The 22,648-nt window shown below is 39.8% G+C and overlaps 1 protein-coding gene across 2 annotated transcripts in view; it reads right to left on the bottom strand.

The window, feature by feature from the left end:
- nckap1 (NCK-associated protein 1) overlaps window positions 1-22,479 on the bottom strand; it is a 37,199-nt gene extending 14,720 nt beyond the window's left edge. Inside the window, exons 1-14 of one of the 2 annotated variants that reach the window (XM_069658109.1) lie at window positions 22,150-22,479; window positions 13,256-13,273; window positions 6,898-7,008; window positions 3,876-3,962; window positions 3,738-3,794; window positions 3,471-3,613; window positions 3,257-3,347; window positions 2,818-2,955; window positions 2,540-2,588; window positions 2,285-2,441; window positions 1,966-2,022; window positions 1,416-1,512; window positions 345-451; window positions 116-248 (exon numbers count right to left, since the gene is read on the bottom strand). In XM_069658109.1, coding sequence (XP_069514210.1) covers window positions 116-248; window positions 345-451; window positions 1,416-1,512; window positions 1,966-2,022; window positions 2,285-2,441; window positions 2,540-2,588; window positions 2,818-2,955; window positions 3,257-3,347; window positions 3,471-3,613; window positions 3,738-3,794; window positions 3,876-3,962; window positions 6,898-7,008; window positions 13,256-13,273; window positions 22,150-22,257 — 1,353 coding nt within the window. In that variant the 5' untranslated portion in view covers window positions 22,258-22,479. The remainder of the gene's footprint in view (window positions 1-115; window positions 249-344; window positions 452-1,415; window positions 1,513-1,965; window positions 2,023-2,284; window positions 2,442-2,539; window positions 2,589-2,817; window positions 2,956-3,256; window positions 3,348-3,470; window positions 3,614-3,737; window positions 3,795-3,875; window positions 3,963-6,897; window positions 7,009-13,255; window positions 13,274-22,149) is intronic. The other variant, XM_069658108.1, reaches the window with a different exon arrangement.
- Between the last annotated feature and the right edge of the window lie 169 nt (window positions 22,480-22,648).

The following is a 22,648-nucleotide window of genomic DNA, read 5'->3' as shown; positions in this document are numbered from 1 at the left end:
AGGAACCCGGCATCCTGTCCTATGTATGTTGATTTTGTCTAGGAGTTCATGAGTGTTAAGTGTGTGCAAATTTAGAGCTCTGCATGTTCAGTGAGACTGCGCAATGTGTTCATACCTGCACCAGCTCATTCAGCACCACAGCATCAAATCCGGACAGGTACTGGACGTAGTATCGCTGCATCACAGGGCCGTACTTCCTGACGTGAGCTCTGAGCTCCTCCATGTAGAAGATCAACTCTGCTATGTGTCTGAAAAACACACAAATAGAATGATTGTTTTTAAGTACACTTTGTAATATATCAATTTCTGTGTTAGTGTTCATGCAGGCTTGTATGTTTGCGTACTTGTCTATGAAGTCGTCTGTGCTTTTCTTCTGGATGTTGTCTGCGTGTCGAAGCAGCCAAATGATCTCGTCGCGGGCAAACGACAACGCCATGAACACAAATAATGCCTAATGGGAGCACAGAGGGCGGAACAGAGAAATGTGGAGGGAAGCAGAAACAGAGACACAGATTTTAAAACAGCAAAAAAATCCCCAAGATAAATAATTCCAGCACAAACTACAAAGAGGAGACAGCGACCTCATTCTCACAGTCACTGAACCACAAGTGTTTAGAGTCAGCCGGGCCTGGAGAATATATTCATAAACATATTTAGATGTTTATCAGGGCTAAGGAAGTTATTTAGCATTACTTAAGATGGTAATGTTTCAAGATGGATCTATATCTGACATTTAGAACAGCCAAAACAGGATCTCACTCCCATAGAGAAGTTAGTCTTACTATGGAGACATTAAAGTTACATTTTCAATGTTTATTGAAACATTACAACATTAAACCTTATAAAATAGCAACAGCTAGGACCTTTATTCTTTTTGGAGCTGAAAGCGATGACTTCTGTTCTCTCGTCACAAGTTTTACTCTGGCTGATGAACTTATCACAGGACGCTAAGTGCGGTGTACAACCTTGTGAAAACTCGTGGGTGGCAGTGAACAGGTGGCAGGCTGCAGGAGGTGTGCAAATACTTTATAAATAATATAAAATAAACACCATGATGGCCAGAGCATAACTTACAAAACTTAAATGACCTTTGGGTTGTTAAGATTAAAAAAATGTGAAGCATTTGAAAATACTCCAAGAAAAGACATCTGTATAACTTCTGAAGTGATTCTATACTTTACAGTTTTGTGTGTTAATTCTAATAAAAAACATTTTTCATAAATCATCATTTATTTTGTGTGAGTGTTTATGCTTTATATGCCTGTAATATGTAGAACCTAGGCTAAAATATTCAAAGAAAATATCAATGCTGGCACTGTCAGACCAGAGTTTTAAGGGTTAATGCAGTTTTGTATGAAACTGACTCTCAGATTATGGTGTTATTTTAGTGTTTATTATTTTGTTACTGTCATTACCTTAGGGCCCAGTAGTCCAGGCTGATCGGCTAAAACAGTAGCCAGCTCCTTCAGTGCTGATCTGAGAAACTTGCGTCTCTCTCTGTGCATGGAGCCTCTGCAGAGAGAGGAAGGAAGGCAGAGGAAGTCAGAGCGGAGCATCGAGACGCACAAGCATCATGGTTAAATGGTATTTTGACACTTTGAGGACAATCCTGCAGAAGCACAAAAGTAAGTAGATGGCAGTGACAGCAGAAGAATGAGAATGAAGATGAAAGGGGAAGACAGAATCAGTAAGAGGATAAGAGCCGAGATGAGACAGAGAGGGAGGATAAAACAGGGAGAAAGCTGAATGAGGGATAAAGGGAAGAAGAAGGTGATGATTCTGCGTGAGACTCCCTCAGGGAAAGACTGTGAGCGGGAGTATAAATGAATAAAACCGAAAATGAGGGCAGAGAAATAAATCTGAAAATGGGAAATATTTTTTGTGCGTTAGGAACAAAAAGCAAAGATTGGATGAAGATTCATGTTAGAATCAATGACAGGAGAAGTAACACGATTATATACGTACGCATGAGACAGGGCCTGCTCCTTGCACTCTCTGATGTCGTTGATACGTTTGTTGTACCTGGAAAAAGGAGAATAAAATCTGTGTTAAAAGAGCAAAAACACGGCAAGCAATTGTATCTGTGATAAAGTTTTAAGATGTCTGAGAATGTTAAATGTAATGCATGTCAAAGAATAGCAAAAACCAAGATGTTCAAGAGGCTATATCTCGTCAGACTATAGCCGACAGGATCTGAGATTGCAGAAGCTGTAACCTACAGCACAGTGGATTTTTTTGTGTGTAAAAAAATTGGTCGTCTTTCTTCACATTTAGTTGCTCTTACCCTCTGATGTTCACGAACAGATCCTCTGCAGCCTTGTGGATGTGGAAGACTTCATCCCTGAACAGACAGAGGCAGGTGGAGCTCTGCAGAGCCAACTTCCACAGAGACAAGGCTGCTGCGTCGCTGTTCAGCACCGCGTGACACAGGATGAAACCGACTGGACAGAGCAACAGGAGGAGGAGTTTATGATGGAACAACCAGAGGCAAAAACAAACATTAAAAAAAGGTTTGAATCCGTGTTTTTACTGTACTTACAAACAATCCACTTCTCCATCGTGTCCAGTGACAGGTATTCACATGGCATCTAAAGACAAGAGGGAACAGACAGAAAGGTTCAGATCATCAGGATGTGACTTCGACTGATTAATACTAATATACATACAAGTAAATATATATAAAACGTCAGGCTAAAGCTGTCACCACTTGTTGGATTTTAGTTCATACAATTTTAACTTCTCGTTATTTTAGATAAAAAGAGTATAAAAAAGAATGAAAAATCCCCATAGATCAGTTGCGGTTATCTTCATACTAACAGTGTCTGACTGTGCAGGATTGAGCATGGTGGAGGGAGCAGAGATGAGAGAGAGCAGCTGGGCGTTCCTCCACTGGTCTGCAGACAGATTCCTCCTGGGATAAACCATCTGAAGACTGATCAAAGCGTCTGACAGGGACTGGAGGACGGGAGAGAGGAGGAGGAGGAGGAGGAGGAGAGAAGAAAGACAGCATGAAGAGAGAGAAACAAGAGGAAGAAAAGAAAGAGAAAGGAGCAGAGGAGGGGTATTAACTGAATAAAATTCTTTTTCAATATTTCTGATATACAAGAAGCTAAAATAACAGTGTACAGTGAGCTTTCTGGTACTGTAGTTCGTGGCAAAGTGTATAAACAACTGCAGTGGAGGAAAAAACGAATTAAAAGAGCGCTAAGACAAATTAGTTTGTGTTAATCACTGAATATTAGAACAGCTTTCCAACCTTTCCATGAGGAACAAACTCCTCCATCATCTTCTTCAGAGGGTTCTCATAATCCACGATCATCTGGCCCAACCTGGGGTACTCACGGTCACTGCGATACACACACAATGAAGTCGTTAGTATAGATACCAAGCTCATTGCTTGACCTTCTTCAGTCTTCAGTTAGAATTTGCGCTCCATTTGGATGTAAACTGAGCTTGTATGTTTCAGTCACCTGGCTCCATGCGTCATCTCGTGGGCGTAGTTGTACAGCCCGATGATGGCCTTCCTCTCCTCTATGCGGGACAGTATTGTCATCAGAGTAGTGTAAGTCACCACCAGATCCAGGTAGTTCTTGGTCAGGTCAAAGTTCACCGTCTGACAGACAACAAAAAGAAAAAAAGGGCATTTTTCTAACCGCTAAAATAGCATTCACTTTAACAATAGCCCCACAGCAACAGCTCAATAAGCGTTAAAAGTCTCATTGGAGTATTGCACTCACAATATCAAAGAAGACCTGGCAGGCGTCGATGGTGTTCAGTAGCTCACACACATGATCCTGTAGATAAAAGAGTCAATATAAATACCTTCACACTCTCACAGTATACCGTTAGTGTGTGTACCAGTGTGTATTCTCCACCTTAAACTCCATGACATCTACGAAGGTAAAGTAGTAGAGAGCCAGGTTCTTCAGAATCTCTGACTTCTCCTTCTGCAGCTGAGCCAGCTGTTGCTGTAAACACGGCAGAGTGCACGCAGTTAGAATACAGTCATGACATAATCAACAACTAAAAACATATTGACTTTTTTTATATTTAGTCTGACCTGGCTATCACTCACTTTACCTCTGGTTTTGGCTTTTTGCATGTACTTTATGCACATTAGAAATGTGTAGTTTCACTGGTTTAAAGCTGAGCTGACAAATCACACACTGACCTGACTGTCCTTACTGTTCCCTTAGTGTATTCTGTATGTGTGTACATATGTTACATTTACTATATTTTCCATTATATAAGTGCTGTTCCAATTTACCAACCCAATGCTAATATGAAGTCTATCTGTGTCTGACCGATTGTTATTCTTAGCCATCTAACCATCAAAAAAGTTTACATTCAGGGATCAATAGAAGAGGAGTTAACTGAATAAAATGACTAAAATTTGTTTGCTGAGTTAGCTAGTGTTAGCTAAACTCGGCTGTGGCTCAGTGGTAGAGTTGGTCGTCTCTCAATCAAAAGGTTGGTGGTTCAATCCCTGACTGCTACAGTCCTTGGGTAAGACACTGAACCCCAACTGAACCTCCTGGTGGCATAGCATTCGGGTATGAATGGGCATAGATCTGATTGGTGATTGGCACTTAAGTCTTTGCCATCAGTGTGTGAATGGATGAATGCAACATGTAGTGTAGTAACTCTTTCTTCCTGCATGAATACAATCAATATAATATAAGAAACAGATAAATAGAAACAGAGACCATATTTAAAGACAGACCCCGCTTTAAATGTTTATAAAGTCATTTTACTTTGGAAGAACATTTCCATTCAGGAAACTCACTTAAGACAGTTTGATGAAAGTCCAGTGACATCATTAAGTTATGTTTGAGTAACATTTCTGTTTTCTTTTCTTAATTTCAAGTTTTTCCCCAATTATTTAGGATTGAAAAAATGGTCCGACAACAAAAGTCTGGGGTTTAAAGAGACTTCAAACATCAGTTTGTGTTTAAAGCTCGACGTTCCTGCTTCAAAAGAACGTACAGATTAATAATGTTTGACCAAAGTAAAACTGACTATCAAAGCACCCGGTAGCGTCTTCATTGCAGTTAAACAAGAAGTGAGAAAGGAAATTCAATCTGTGAACAAAGCACCAAAAGACAAACCCTTTTTCTGTACCTGTTGATGTCTGGAAAAAAAGATAAGCTGTGGATGCAATTTATAAAACCCAAACTTGAAAAGAGGCTCAGCTTGAAAAGATTGCCACAAAAATCTTTTAACAAGCTCTATCTTTAGCTAAAAGCGTCTTTATTTACATGACAGAAATGACTGAAGCATCCTGCATGTAAATTCAACCGAGCACCCAAAGCTGAGTGTGACTCAGGTCAGAGCTGTGGGAGCTGTAGAGATAAAGTGGAAAAGTGTAAGGAGTGTGAGACATGGCTGCACCAAGGAGTTGAAAGGAGTTTTGACCTAAAGTCAAGCAGAAGATCATTAGGAAAGAATATATTTTTAATCTCTAAGGATTTGGATTCTGCCTCAGGCGGTCATCCCCGTCCAGACAGTCCATGTTAGCTTAAAAAACAAAACGTATATCCCCTCCTTAGTGCAGGCAGCCGCTCAGTTATCAAGCTATCTAACCAACTAGCAGTCAGCCAGCAGGTAAACCAGCTAGTTAACAAGCAGTCACACAGTCATTCAGTGGATGAAGGTTAGAAAGTAAAATAGCCGCGAGCAGAGAGGAAGGAGAGAAAGCAGAGCAAAGCAAAACGCACTCCAAAAACAGCTTGAAAAAACGGGTACAAAAAAAGTTACATTATTACAAAACTTAAATACAAAGAGTTACATGAACTTAGATACAAAAACTTACCAAAAAGCACAAGTCCGGAATAAGCCAAGTTTAGCATGCAGAACACAAACAAACACAGAAACAAAGCAGAAAACAACGTAAGGGACAATTTCTGCACAGATATACTGAATAAAGCAGTTAGCTAGACACACAAACACTCGCACACACAAACACTCGCACACACAAACACTCGCACACACACACGTACACAGCTGTTCGCTAAATGACACTTCCACATTAACACATAGGCCAAAGCTATGAGCTGAGCTAAGCTAACAAGTAAAGCTGAAGGACACGTTTGATGAGCAATGACTCATAATGAGTTTAGTTCACTCGATACACACTCTCTCAAACACACTCACTCAGAATGGTTGTAGCCGTAAAATTAAAGACGTCTGTGCAACGACAAAGTATCCAGGGGTATCAAACAGTGTAAATCTATTTAACTTAACACTGTCCACTGCATTTCAAAATAAAAGTCATTCCATACAAGTAAAAAATTGAAAGCAGAGGGGGCAAATTTCACACCGTGTCACTTATTATTCACGTCAGTTTGATAGCTTATTATATAATTATTATTGTCAAATCTGTTAAAAAAAAAATTACTGCATTTTTGATAACCAGTTCATTCCTAATTGTCAAAGTAAAAGACTTTAGTGCTGCAATGATTAACTGGTTAGCTTTGAGGTAAACTAATGAAATCTTCACGGTACGATACCAGAAAATGGCTTCATGTATTCGGTGTCAGGTTACAATGAAAACAGAATTTTATTTTGGTTGAATAAACATGTTATAATAATTGCATAAAATATTAGGTCCTAATAGAGTAGAATTGATTATGTGTTAATAACACTTGCACGGTAGAAATCAACACCGTGGTTAAGCTAAATGCTACATGCTATTATAATCATTACAACAGGTTTTTTCTGTACATTTTTCAGATCTGCTCAGATACACATTTTAAAGCAACTGAAGAGGCCTAGTCGTAGTAGTGTAGACTGAAATATGACAGTATTGCCAGTTACACACCTGAATCATAAGCAAGCATACCAACGAACAGACACTCGTTTCCTACACAGCGCAGACATGCATGCAGGCGCACTTACGTTATTATTCCGCGTCTCCACAGCAGGAAACTTTCTGACAATAAATTTAACCGCCGACTCCAAGTTCTTATCAACGAGATAGGAGGGCTTAGCCTTGGGATCGCCACATGCCTGGAGGAGGAGAGGAGAAGAGGAGGTGAGGAGAGACAAAATATAAAAACACATTAAGCACACTGCTGCTACTGAAACACTCTTTAATTCTACATTTCTACTTTAACTTCTATACTTCTAACATGTTCTATAATAATCATGGTCAGGGGTGTTAGATGTGTGGTCATCACCGGGACACAGTTTGTGCTTACAGAGAAAACTGGTTCATCCCGGCCCGCAATATGAGAAGGGGTTCAGGTGAATGAAATACTGACACCACTGATATTTAGTGAAGGCCAGTGACAAAACCCAGACATGAAAACAAACACAGACTTGATGCGAGTGCAGTCTAATATTTCCATTAAGATGCACGTGTCAACAAGGAGGTTCCAAAATGTTTCACAATCAGCAGCACAGATTTTGCTGGATTAAGTTGGGAAGTGTGTTGTTTTCATGTTTAGATAAACCAGGTTCAACTGCTGCACAAAGACGGTGGTTCTCAAACTGCTGAGCTGTGGATATCAGAGAGCTGAAAGTTGATTGAAGCTGCAACAATTAGTCTATGAATTAATTAGCCAATGCAAAGACAATTAATTGCAAACTATTCTGAGTATTGGTTAATTGTTTCAGTAACTTTTCAAGCACGAATGTCAAACAATTGTCTGGTTCCAGCTTGTTAAATGTAAGGCTTGGCTGCTTTTCTTAGTCATTTGTGATAATTGAAATCCTTCATCCAGTTCTTTTAAGGATAGAGTTGGAATTGGGTTAACACAACTTGAAACACTAAAAAAGTAGTTTGCTGGAAAAGTTAAAATCTCTGGCCGTTTGCAACAAAATGTTTTGACTATAACTGCGGTTCTCTGAAGGGGAAGAACGAGGTACAACACATATAGTATGGGATATCAGGCATGCAAGGGTGTGATATCCCGTACTACATGTGTTGTACCGAGTGAATCGACTGAAAGGGAACCTTCCATCACACAGGTAAAACATGAGACCTGTGTATGCTGATATAGTAGGTTTGTGTGGCCCTGAACTGAAGAAAAAGAGGAGTGAAACTTTGTATTGAATACCAAAATCCAATTTGCCTGATAACAGTTTAAGTTGGGTAAATCCCCAGTTGTCCGGTCTCTAATTGTAAACTGTAAAAATGTTGATCTTATTTTTCCCATTGCTTAGCAACTAACTAACGACTAACTGTCACAGAAAAGTAAAAAAAAAGGAGTAAATATTAACACATTAGATAAATGTGATTTAATTTACCCACCAATGATTATCAAAAAAGTTGGCGATTCATTGAATAGTTGAGAACTCATAAATTAATTGTTGCAGCTCTAGATTGGACAGAATATTGTACATGTTGCCCATCATTATGACAACAATTTTAAAGTACCTCATTATTTAGCATGTCTCATTTTGATCATCGTAAAAATGTCAACCTAGGGAGCCATTAAAAGTTAAACTTTGCCAAAAGTTATCCACAACACAGAAAAGGGATGAGAACCACTGAGAGAGTCCCGGTAATGAGAGGGTTTCAGTGTCTCTGAGCCATCACTGGTTAGTAGCACTTCATGACAGGCAGAGTGATGGACGGGGAGCATGAAGAAGGGACTGAATGAAACAGATGAGAGAGTAATGCACAGAGGAGAAAAAAGTTAAAGTATGGAGAATTTGAGAAAAGGGGGCACAAAGAGAAATGTCTCGAGAGAAGTGGCAGAGTGAGAAAGAAAACTTCTTTGTGGATATTTCCTGTCATTCATGTGGGCTGAATTCTGCAGAGCAGCAATAATTGAATTATTTTAGATCAATACTCTCTTCTATTCTTCCACAGGTGTTCCCGTTTTTACCCGACCGCCTGGTTTCTGGAAGGAAGCAGCAGCAGTGCTCATGCATTATGGGTAGTGTAGTCGTGGATGGTGAGGAAGATGTGGTCCATGCATGTGCCATAAACAGAGTGAATGTAGAAAAGTTTGCTGCCGACACAGAGGAACGATCCTAGAGGAGGTCAGTGCCTTTGACCGTTCTGAGGATTCAGTTCCTCATGGTTAAAGGTTTGAGTTTTAAAAAAAAGGTGGAAGAACACATTTATTTAGGCCATAAAAGTTATCAATGTGAAATTTTACAACACAAAACTACGCTGTAAATGTACGCTCTTATTACACATCACAGCTAACAGGCTTGAAACGGCAACACAACCATAAACCTGGATTTCAGTTTGCATGGCGCTGAAACATTTCCAGCATCAGCCAGTACAAAATGAAAGCACAAAACGGCAACACATGCTAGTTTACACAAGACAGTTGGTAACTGACAGCCTGGGTGTTAATAGAGGGCTGATAATTCTGCTTTTGTCGACTTGAAGATCGTCTCTTTGGTTGTACTTGCAAAACTAATTAAAAAGAAGTCCCAGTAGTCACATTTTCAAAACACTGCACCTCTGACAATGTGTTTGGTCAATGCATGAGAGTTTGAAACGCTCGTTAAAAAAGGTCTTTAAATTAACAGAACAGCTACAACTACTACAGAATAAAATACTGCGGTTTAACTAGAAACATTGGGAGATGCTGGGAGTTATTCATGTTGAGATAAACATGTCTACTCAAGGTTTAGGTTACTTGTTTTTCTTCAGGAAAACGGGATGGGGCTTGACAACCCAATAGGCAAGCTAATCTAATACACACTAAATTACAACCCTTGAGTTTTTAAACTAAAAGTAGTTATGAACTATTCCAAATATTTCCATTTTAGGTGTTCGACTCGCCGTGGATATAAATGTAGGAAGAGTTTTGCAGTTTAAAATAAACATATTAGTGTGACTGTAGCTTTAATCTGTCGCTGAAGCTGGTCACAAAAACACCAGGAACAGGCATGCCGAGCTCTCGTAGAGCTGGGTCTGAAACACCCCCGCTACTGCAGGGTCTCACACACATTAAACACTTGGACACTGGGGGGGGGGGGGATCTGACACAGAAAAACATACAACACCAACATGATTTCAGCACCCATCAATGACACAGACTCGGACTTTGAGTCTCAGCTTGTTTCCTTGCGCCCACTTCTCTCACACCTGACCAGATTTTCAATCGTCCAAAGTCGCCAATGCTCATTGTCGAAGTCATTGTGCGTTTTACTCAACGGCTGCTGGCCAAGAAAATCTGTTGCGGTATGCGAGAGGCGGACTGAATTTTAACCATGTTAAATGAGAAACAAGGAATCAAGATGCGACTGTGAAATCCATGCAGTTGCAGAAGCACAAGCCTTGTTTTTTTGCTATCACAGTTCTCTTCTGATGACAACACACCACTAGCCTCACCCTACACAACACCACTAGTCTCTACAACGGCTACTTATATGTAGTTACCCTTTGACTGACGCCGGGGAACTGCAGAGTGAAGAACACTTTCCGGTTACTACATAACAGAAGTATGCAGACTGAAAGGACTGTACGCTTGTTTTACATGTTTTAGCCCAAACTCAAAACTAAAAGTTTACAGGTTTTGCTGTTGTGGTCCAAAGATTATATAACAGCTCTTCTTTAAAAAATAAGGTAGGTCTACAATGTCAACAAGTTTTTAGAAAGTTATGCTGCAGTGTAATTAATCGGTAAGGCTCTTTGTTCTGCTTGCTTTAGAGGTACTCTATAAGAAAACTGATTTATTTACTTACTTGTTGGTGCATTCAAGTGACTGTAGCAAGCTCCAACATCCAAGACTTGTAGGTAAGCTACCAATGAAGAAACTACCACATCATTCTGAACATCTGTCTTTCTGATTCGATAGTTTGCAGTTGTGATGCCAACTGTTACAAGAGCTTGAAAGCAAAGAATAAAGCTGACATCATTTTGACAAAAATTAGAGCTGCCAAAAATGTAATCAATTAGTTGTCAACTATTGTTCAGCCAATAATATCAGCTGACAAGGTCTATCTTAAATATGTTGGTATGCACCAATATTCATACTTGTTTTACAGGACATATAATGCAGAAAACAATGCTTGGGGTGATTTAGAAATGATGGTATCAAGCAAAGTGTACCCCAACTCCATAGATTACAATACTCTCAGCACTGTCTGCAGCAGCTGGTATTGTATCCATTGCAAAAATGCCATATTGGTATACCTCTGTTAATCTGCTTCTGTTTTTATCCTTTATTAAACAGTTTGAGTATTTTTCATTTAGGTAAATTGCTTAAAAAAAACCCAATCTCAATGTCTTTGGCTTTTGGACAAAACAAGATATTTTGAGGACATCGTTATGTGCTTAGGGACACTTTTTCGATATTTTATAGATAAAACAGCTTATTGTACAACTGCAAAAAAGGATCAGCAGCTTAATAGTTAATTATATCCCTTAGGCAAATGGTTGTCTGTAATGCACAGGAAATGTAACATGACATAAATGGGCTAAAACATGCAAAACAACGAAACTTGTCATCCAAAATTTCACTGGAGACCTAGCTTAATTTTTGTAGATAAAGCCACACCATTGCAGCTAGCTTCAGCTAGCTTCTTAGCATCACAGCATACAAGCATTTTCTATCGGCATGGCATTGTCCTTTAGTGCTGGTGGTGTCTGGTGCAGTAAGCTGGCTGGCTGGGTTCGGGTGGGGTGGGGGCTGATGGACGGATGGATGGAAGGAAGGAGGGGCGCGGTGGATGAAGGGACAGGGCATGGGAATAAGCCGAGAATCAGTCGTGGTCAGGAAGGAGTGAGGGAGCTGTTGCCTGGATACCAGAACAGACCTTAGTCTCGCCTCTGCCATCGTTCCTTCACTCCCGATACCAATTAAGAGCTGAGCTCCTCAAAAGGGTCCCCAATCTGAGCGACATATGGCAGGGGACCCTGAAATGGATATCACTGAGCCAGGGAGGGCTACATCTGAAAGCTAATTACGGCTGCTAATTACTGGATGAAATATTCCAGCACCCCATGGCACCTCTTCAGTGATCTTTCAGAGCCGTAAACACACTTGTCCTGACTGAGATCAGTTAGTATTTGTCATTCCTCACAGTGTGAGCTTTCTGGTTTTCCTTAAGTAGGGATAAAGTAGTGCAAAATAAAAGAGCTCCAAAGAATGGACGGTTTCATGCCACCAGGAAGAGAACCATGAGAGGACCACTACAACCAGCTAAGAGCTGGCTGACTGCCTGGACTGCCTGGATCCTCACTCTCCGCATCATTGTACTTTTTCTGTACAGAGAAGCTTGGAAATAATTACCAAAAATGAACAGCTTTTTAGAGCTAAACCCTCAGCTACAAAAAAGTGCTTGTTGAAGATATGCTAAAGTAGAGTATTTTTAAATTTTTATTTTGATCAATAAAGATTTGTATTAAGATATCAAATTTGATATTGCTGCCTGTATGAGGAGTTTCCTGATAATGCACAGGCCTAAAGAAAGACGATTCAATAGTTAAAGTTTCCAGTATTGTTCATTAACATGCACTAAAGTTATGTTTTATCATTCTTTAAAGGCTGTATTCTTTAAGTAAATCCTAAAGCAGTTTCACGTTAAAATTCTGTTCCTCTCAGACAGTTTAAAGTTGAGAATATTTTTGGATCATAATGTTCACTTTGATCGTTGCTTTCCCGCCCCTCCGTTCTACTTATTTCCTTTCTCTTTTAAAACGACAACTATACTCATCACTGGCAGCTTAAAAGATGCTTTGCACTGGGATGAGGGCGTGTGCTCAGCTGTGTACTCATGTGCAAGCAAAAACTGCAGACTGCAGAATTGGTTATTTTTACCGGGTCATAGGCTCTTGGTTTAGTCCATGAGGAAAAATTCTGTGAGATTTAAAAAAGGTACATTTTATTAGGAGTTCTTATGTTTGGACCAGTTGATGGCTACTAAGAAAAAAAATGTATATGGCTCTCTGAAGTAGCCCAACCCTGACACGAATATTTTTTCATTCATCTAATTATCTGGGGGCTTCAAGTCTCATTTAAGACCTGTTAAATGTGTCCCCAAACAAAGCACTGAAAAACAGTGTGTGTAATATGTTTGTATCATAAGCATATGAAAAACACACTGCATGTCCACTGTGGGCCGGTAAGCCTGACAGTGAATGGAGCTCAGATTTACTCCCAGCATTACAGATTCAAACATGAGGAGGAGTGAGGCACAAAGGAGAGGACCAGCGGATCAGTACAGGTAGCCAGGAGGAGCAGGGAGAGGAGGACGAGGAAGGGAGGGAGGAAGAGGAAGGAGCTGAGGAAGGGTGAAGGGGTGGGTGGGGTTTCATCAGTGGAAGGTGATAAACTTTGCAAACCTTCCAAACTTGTCCTTGCTGCATAGGAGAGGGGGGAAGCATTGGAACGGAGAGAAGAAGAGAAGAAATCAAAACAAAGAGCCCACCCAGACAAACTGCTGGATCACTGGTCTACACACTTGCTCACACACACACACACACACACACACACACACACACACACACACACACACACACACACACACACACACACACACACACACACACGCACACACAACAACATGCATGTCTTAAAACAGGTGTTTTCTGCATATCTCAGGTTATTTAGGGACAGCCATTTTGGCATTTGTTTTCATCACAGCACATAAAAAAACAACACATGCTGCCTCAACGTGTGATCATATTAACACTTGTTTTGAACGCACAAAGTGTAGTGTCCTCTCTACACACTCAGTGAAAATAACATCCATTTTGAGAGTGTGGACAGGCTGAAATAATAAGGCTGTAATAACAGTATGAAGACAAAGTTTGGCTCCTCCAGCACTCACTGACTCTAATCCTTTCGCCACATTTTGCTCCATGGTTGCTTGGTAACTGACAATACAGGGTTTCCCATTCACTGAAGCACAGGGGGCGCTTCAGTCCAATCGATGCTCTTTGAATCATTTCATAGTTAAATGGAATTGAAGAAACATGATTCACTTATTTATGGACATAATTATGTGAAAACAATTATCTAAAGCTATTGTCACACATTTAGCTCAAAAGCAATGTTCCAGCAGGACTGTGATGCGTTTTAAGAGGAATCTGGTGAAAACTTGGTTCAGCCTGATGATGAAGTGGTGTGATCATGTGGCTTAAAGTAAAGTGCAAAATACTGGAGACAAAAGCCTTCATGTAGTGTTTCTGTTGAACTGAGAGCTAAACTGATTTTTTCATTTGGGACTGTTAAGGTTATTTTCTTCTAAAAAACAGCCTCACGCCGTGTGCGCTGCAGGTGTGACCGCTAAAGGTGGACACTCCGCAGTACGTTCGCTCCATTTGTTTATGTGGCCCATAGACTGTATAAAAAGATGGACGACATGACAGCTCCCTAAAAGCGACATTTCGAGCGCCCCCTGCTGACTGGCTGCAGTATAGCTCATAAAGCCCGCCCCCTCCATGTTAACAAATGGGACATGAGTCAAACTATAAAATCAAAATACACGCCCGATAAATTTTTCTCAAACATGGTTTCTGTCATTATAGTTAGTTCTTATCATGCTGATTTACGTCCAAGTGTTAATTTTTCTGAGAAGTTTATTTTTAATTAGTAATTTGATGCTGTCAAAATGATGATTGACAGCTCTGTTGACAAATTCGGCTCCTGCAGCCAATAAGTTCCAGGTGAGCAGAGCGGAGGACGATCCGCGAGTGGAAACGTAACCAAAACAATCACTACAGTCATTGAAGTTTCCATACCTGTGAACGTTAACCTCAGACCAACACAGAGAAGCTGTTCTGCTGTTAAACACGCCGGCGTGCGGGATCCTTGCTGTTTTTTAGGTAAGTTAAGTGTGTGTTTGGGTTAGCAGAAGTGGCTACGGCCGATCTCTACTGTCTCTGGCTCCATATGAAATCGTCACTGCAAGATGGCAGCGCCTATCACAGGGGCTATTTTGGCATCAATTTCGTACAATGGGAGCAGATGGAGACGCGTCTATCTACATATACAGTCATTGATGTGGCCACAGAGATAACAAGTACCGGGACTAAGCCTCTGCAGCGATCCCGCCAACACATCTGCGACAGCCGCAGCGTTGTAGCGTGCTTGTTTACGGGCAGGTGTTTCTTCTGCACTGGTGCTCTGGTGAAGAGCTGCACTAATGTGATGTCAGACTTTTCCTATAGATAAGTTGTGGAAAACAAGAAACAGGCGGATTTTCATTTTAGCAGCAACTACAAAGTCCCAGCTTGATGGGTTTCAGTCAATTTGCTTTACAATCACAAGGCCTGCGATGGGACTATTGCTCATTTGCGACAGTCAAACGATTAATCGTTCAGCCCTATCATGTAGCATGTAGCAACTTATTGTGCAGCACTACAGAACAAAGATCTTAGCCCTGCAGTTATCCTACAGTGTGTTTGAGTTTTAACATACAGATGTTGCTCTGCGAGCTTTCCATCCATTTTATCTATGTTTCAGGTGCATACGTTGGTCTCTATTTATCAGTTAGAAAAATGGAAAATGGTAAGGATGAAGGCAATTCTGTCTGATATCAGGCAATGAGGTTGGTACTAAGCATTTAGGTAGAAATTCAGTAAAAGGAGAAGAAAGATGAACAGGTGCATCTCTATTGTCATATCGTTTACGATGATCAAACTTTTATCTGACTTTCTGAAAAACGACGTTAGCGGCATCTGAACCAACTGCAAGTTTCAGTACTTCAGTACTCGGTGACTGACTGACAGAGCTGATCAGGACCAGGTTGTTCATAGTTTTACTTCCATGTGTCAATTACCTTTTTAGTGAAGTGTAAACTAAACATGTTGCTACACATTGCTTATTGGTCGTCATCTTCTCGGAAAGTAGAAAAAAAGAGGAACAAGAAGAGTTAAGTAAAGCACACAGCAAACTTAATGTTTGAGTTATTAACACTTCTGTCAGCCAAAAGTTTTAACCAGATAATTTCTTATGATCGTATTTAAGACTTTCTGTAATTTGATTCCTTTCTGCAACAAAACAAAGATAAAACTAAAACATCTACTCAATTCAGATTGTCTATGGTTTCAGACTAACAGTATTATGTATTAGGTACATAAGAGAAATTCCGCTGTATTCATGTGTATGTATTTATGTGCAGTCACACTGCTTGAGTGAGTACCGATGAGAAAAGGGAATCCCTAAGCAAACAAGTCAGCCTCAGCACACATTTACATCAGCAACCATCTAAACCTCAGATGTGTAGTCAGGCCATGGGGAGGGCCAAAGTCTGCAGGTTTTTATCCCCCCCCAAAAAACAACACTAAAAAACAGGTGACGTCTATGACTGAACCAAAATGTAGGGACGGAGCACCTGGTAAAGGACGAAAAACCTTCAAACTCCCCACCCACAAAAGCACAAACGCCCTAAGTCAATCTAACTGAGTTATGAAACTTCAAATCACATAGAATATATACAAGCATTAAATATGCCAAGACTGCCATTAACAGCTCATAAAAGGCCATTAATATTAAAAATGAGGTGTAAGATGCCCTCAGGAGTGTCCTTCATCAAATGTCAACCTGTAATAGGTCATTATTCCTTTGTGAGTGCAGCTGCTGTGCCGTCCTCGGAGCCTATTCCCATTCTGCACTTTCCAGTGAATTCTGGGCAACAACAAAAAAGCAGATATTTTATCAGAAAAAAAGCTACAATAAGTTGCAGCAAGAAGTAGAAAACGTTGGCACCAAACAGCCTGTAGAAAAGACAATCCTGATCTTACTCAGACATCCGCATCACCCAAACACTATCCCAACATTAAGCTAGATTAAAAACTAGCTATATTGTGTGGCACCGGTTTAGCTCATTGGTTAAATCACGTTCCCCATTTATTGGAGGTTCAGCTTGTGACGCAGCCGACCCGGTTTCGACTCCATCCCTCTGCCTTTTGCTGCATGTCATCTCCACCCTCTTCCCATGTTTTCGACTCTAACCTCTGACTAGGGATGCACGATATTGGATTTTTTGCCGATATCCGATATGCCGATATTTTACAACTCATTTAGCCGATTACCGATACCGATATTTTTTTCCCGCACACCTAATTGCAGAGATCATCAACTCTCTTCTGTATTGGAATTAGCGTACAGTATGATGGTGATACTCTTATCACATTTGTTACAACGGTCGGGGTGACGGGTCTTGAGATGGTTAATCAAGTTTGTAGTGTTGAAAGACTTTGCCTTGGCTCCTCCTCGCATCACCGAAGCTGAGCAGTCACTGCAAATAGCAGTTTTGCTGTCTATTTCGGACACTTTGAAAAACTTCCACACCACGGACATTTTGGCTTCTAACTCTCTCATGCTGCAGGTACTATGGGATATCGGCGTGTTGGCCGATATCCGATAGTTCATTTTTAAGCCGATATCGGCCGATACCGATAACGTGCCGATAATATCGTGCATCCCTAATGTCATCTCCACTCTCTTCCCATGTTTTCGACGCTAACCTCTGACCTGTCAAATGAAGACAAAGTCCAAAAAACACAATATCCCAAAAAACATCTAGTCAGAGAGGGGGGAAAGGTATTATCTTCCTCAACTGCACTTATGGGGACATGTTACACTTCAGGAGTCGGAATGACAGAGAAACAAAGGACACAAGTTCAGCAGAACCTAGACGTCCTCCACAAAGTCAGTGGTTTGCCTGCACAGTTATGTTATACCTACTATACATCATCCAATAGTCTGATTTTGGCCAATCCTCGCAAACAGTTAGCTAGGTCTTCTGTTAACAATGAACAGAGCTTAACGTTAACAGGAAAGAGGACTTGTGAGACACACTGCAGTGAGAACTCTAATTAAGATGCCTTCTCTAAAGAAGCTGCACATAGAATGCTCCTACAGTCTTAATAATACCAGCATATCCTTCATGTCTTTATTGGAAAATGTTACATTTATGAGGCCTAATTCAAGATATCAAAATGGATTATGCTCTCTATATACGCCACCTTATCACTGCACATGTTTTATATCAGGGTTATTGTTTTAAACTTGTTTCTTAACCTCACATCTGTAGTTCAATGTGAACTAGCCTTTTGGCTAATTTTGACATGTTTACAGATATCTTTCAAATATGCACATTCCCTGAGAAATACTCCTGATAATACATTTCAAATTCTGAATGTTTATAATATTCCTTATAATAGGAATACATTATAGTACAATTGCATGTATTCAGTGGCTAAGCAGTCAGTGCTAAAAAATTCGAAATTGAGTCATGGTCTTAAAAATGAAGAGAAATACAATTGTGGATTTTGAGGATCATGATACCCTTCTAATTAGGGATGCACGATATTGGATTTTTTGCCGCTATCCGATATGCCGATATTTTACAACTCATTTAGTCATTGCAAATAGCAGCTTTGCTATCTATTTCGGATACTTTGAAAAACTTCCACACCACGGACACTTTGGCTTCTAACTCTCTCATGCTGCAGGTAGACACACGTGACGTCATCACGCTGCGCCGCGCAGGTCTTCTTCGCGCCGGGACATTGCGCCGAGGTCGGGCATTTAATCAAGTATGCAGCAGCTCATTATTTTATCGGTTAATTATATCGGCGTGTTTGCCATTTTTCAGCCAATATCGGCCGATACCGATAACGTGCCGATAATATCGTGCGTCCCTACTTCTAATGATAACAGCTGGGATTTAATGTACTTGAAGTCCTGGGAAGCTGCTAAAAATCCCTCTCCCAAAAAAACTATGGGTTTAAGGTTCAAAATAAAAAATTGCGACGTTATTAACATCTCTATCACAGGGTTTGAATAAAAGCATTTTGCAGGATGTTTTTGGCTGTAGTTGTAAATTTAAAACATATATTTGAACTAACCACACACTAGTGGAGGAGGCTATGAGGGCCACCTGAGTGCAAACAAGGTTAAGGAAAATAAATACCCTGTAGGTGCTGTGTGCAAGACAAAATATGATGTTAGAGGATCCACTGGCTAAAGATAAGCACAGCAAACAAAAACTTTAATGCCACTCAGCCAAGATTCATTAAGTGACTGTTACGGAAAAAACATATGGAATAGATTGTAAGCTTTTCTGCAGCTAGTCGATGGTGTGTAATGAGTGAATATGCTTAAATCGAAAAGAACATAGCTGTGATCTTAGATGATAATATTAACGTTAGTGAGCATGAATTACTCTCTCCCAAAGGTAGAAACAAGAGACCCAAGTCTGTCACCTGTGTTTACATTAAGAAACATAAGGAAGTGACTACAGTGATGATAAATAGAGGATTTCTGGGGGAATTTCAGGGATAAAAAGATTAAACTGATGTCCAAATTGCTATTAAACGTAGCAATATCAGTCCAGAATTAGCCAACTAATTGTATCACAGATTACTGTCCCAGTTCTTTTATTTCTAGCTTTGGGATGCAGTTTGTATTGCTGCTGGAAAGGTTTATTATATCACACAGCAAAAAGGAAGCATTAAAAAAACATTGAAACAGCCTTTCAGGGTGGAAATGTTCAGAAGCCTTATGGTGAGGCAGATCAGGATAGATATGAAGATGATGGGACAGACAGAAAGAAAAAGGAAGGAAGGAGGAAAGGAAGGGCGTATTAAGAAGAGTAATCAGCAGTACAATCATAGTGTTTGTGTCTGACTGCCCATGCTGTCATATAACTTCTACAGAGCATGGAAACAGATGTTTAGTATAAGTATTTTTACACTGATAAAACAATTATCTGCCATTTTAGTTCAAAATAAACTTATGTGATGAAAAATAGACGCAAACATAATTCTGCTACATTGGAAATAACTGATGTGCAGAATAGGACAAGTGAAAAGCCAGTAAATAGGACACAGTTCAGGCTTTCAGACAGTTTAACTTCTACTCTGTACTCCTCTGAACTTTGGTAGTAAATGACTGACCTCTTTCTCCCTCTCCCTCTTTTTTATTCATCATACATACCCAGGCACAAAAGCTCTTCCCACACAAACAGACCCACTACTCTTACCCTCCCACACACAAACATTTGGTGTAATACTTGAAAAACACAGTTAAGAGTTTGTAACATTAAGGCTGGGCTGCACCAACAAGGATACGCTTTTAAACTCGATTAAATCATGGTTTAACTTCAAATTATGTTGCACTAAACTTTAAAACTAGCTTAAAATTAATAGATTAAATTTAAACCTCAGTTTAGTTTTTACTCTAAACCTAGATTAAGTGTACTTCTGTTGCACTAAACCTTTAAATTCAAATTTAAAATGTGATCCAGTATTAACTTAAAACTTACACTTGAGCAGGTTTAACTTTTAAAATAGCTGCTCTTTTTGAGGTGGATTGAGGAAAATAATGAAGTTCCTCGAAGGAAATTGAGGGACAGACTCAACCTAATTGAGTTTTGAGATGCTGCTGAATTTCAATCAAGATACCAGTTCACAAAGGAAACCATTATCAAGCTGAACAGGAAGATTAGACCAAGTGTCAAACATGGTAGTGAAAGAAATGCAGCAGTACCACCAGTGATCCAACGCCTGGTGGCCCTGCGATTGTATGCCACCAAAAGTTGCCCCTCTTTTATACTTACTAGGTCCCAAAAGCATATGTACGTATTTAGTTTTATTAATTTATTTATTAAGCTTTTCATTTATTTATTTATTTCAAATTGTGTAAACAAGCATCTCCATATTGATTAAACTCTGTTTAATTTTGTTTTACGTCCATAAATTTGGATTTACAAAACAAAGATTAGTTTTAATTGTGCAGCAGAGCTCCGCTTAATTTGAAATCTGGATTGACTCATTTTAAACCTAGTCTTGCTAAACTCTGATCAAAAAAATCTTAGATTAAATAAATCCTTGTTGGTGCAACCCAGCCTAAATATTGCAGTTTAGTTTAAAACTTTTCTATAATAATATACACAGAAGACTAGGCAGCAAATCACCTGTCAGAGGGGTGTAAAATATAGTAGTATACAATTGTTCTTAAACAATTAGTTAATCAATAAATGTACTAATTAACTTCTCAAGCTCATTGTTTATTCCAAGAAATGTGAGCAAAACACCTGCTTGGTTAAGCAAAACAAAAAAGCAATTCTACATCGGATAACAAGATGGTTTAAAGTCATCATATTTAATTCGAATGTGTATTTTGACAATTTAATGTATATTTTTATATTTCTGCCTTCTGCCTTAATTATATATATTTTGCCTAAGATATATAGCTCTACATGTACATGTACATTTTTTTTTTTACATTTTAATTATTAGTACTGCTTCATTATTTTGTTATATATTTTATTACTATACTTTATATGTCTGTTATATTTATTACCATTTTAAATGGAGCACCCAAGCAAAAGAATTTCTGTATGACCGGAGTGACAATAAACATCTTGAATTCCAATATGAGTATTTGTTTACATTCCTTACCAGTAGCTAACGTGGGCCAGAACAGCTATATTCAATAAATTAACCAACATTAAATAGCTATTATTTGTTGCTTTCGTTTCACCTTCTTATAATCAGGTATCAAGCTAAAGTATAGCTTGCTACTAGCTTGTGTAAAAAATAAAAAATAAAAAACACACTATGCAGAACTGAATTACTTTTAACAGCTAGCTTGTGTCTTCGGCTGTATTAATGGTTTGGTGATTTGGTGTGCTTCGTGTTTTGATGGAGCAGAGACGACGCCCGATGCTAACGTTAGCTTAGCGCTGGTTAGCTTAGCGAGCAACCGCCGCCATTACCAGCCGACGTTAGCTAGCTGTTAAAGCTCCTGCAGGCCTTACGGTTCGCCGATATCATCTCAGGGATGTAATTTTCAGCGTTTTGGTTTTAGTTATAGTTTTTGGTTGATGTACTTTAACCAAACTGTTCACCATAAGGGTATATCACCCAACAGAAAATACGTTTACATCGTAAAACAACTGAGCTATTTTACCGCAAGCTAACGCGACAGCTAGTGCTAGCCGTGCCCACAGCCTGCTCCAGGGAGGCTAAAGGGACACATTTGGGATCCCGTAAGTGACTTTTCACTCACAATGACCTGTTAAACATCATAAACAGTGGCCTATGTATAAAATATCAGGGGTGAATAAATCCAGCTACCTTTGACGTCAGGCTAACAGCTAGCTAATCACGCATTCATCCCGTCTCTAACGTTAATATTCACACCTGTTTGGGGTGCAGGTGCAGATATTTTCCACATAATGAATCTGTTAATGAGGATATTACTGCGTGTGTGTGCGAACCTTTTTGATATTGTAAACACGGGTCAACATCCCGATGCCTCTGTCGTTGAGGATGGTGAGTTTCTCTGCCAGTTTCTGCTGGCTGGGCTGGATCACTCCCCGAGACATCTTCTCGCTGTTCCTTTAGAACTCCAATTCAATCCAGAAAAATATAACAGATATCTGCGGCCTCTGGTCCGGAAAATATGCTTGAAAAGAAGCTGTGATTTTAGGCGTTATTAGATTTCGCCCATGTTCAGATTTTCGGAGACAGTAGCTTCCTGTACTCCACCCCACCGTCTCCCTGCCTGTGTTTTTTTTCGGTCACAGGGATGATGAGGAGTTGTCCTGATTTTCACAACGAGGCTGGCTCCTGATGCGTTCAGGTTCATCTCGTTAACAGTAAACCTCCCAAGCTTGCGTGCCCTAATTGATCATTATTCGATGTTAGAAGTTTAATAGCTGAATTTGGTATCTAATAACGCGTGTATCCTATATTATCATAGCCTTTCCCTGGTAC

Source organism: Semicossyphus pulcher, unplaced genomic scaffold (genome assembly GCF_022749685.1).
Source record: "Semicossyphus pulcher isolate SPU_LCO1_2020_fin unplaced genomic scaffold, fSemPul1.0.p SCAF_12, whole genome shotgun sequence".
Lineage (NCBI taxonomy): Eukaryota > Metazoa > Chordata > Actinopteri > Labriformes > Labridae > Semicossyphus > Semicossyphus pulcher.
The sequence above is the reverse complement of the archived record's forward strand: the minus strand, read 5'-3'. Positions and strand labels throughout refer to the sequence as shown.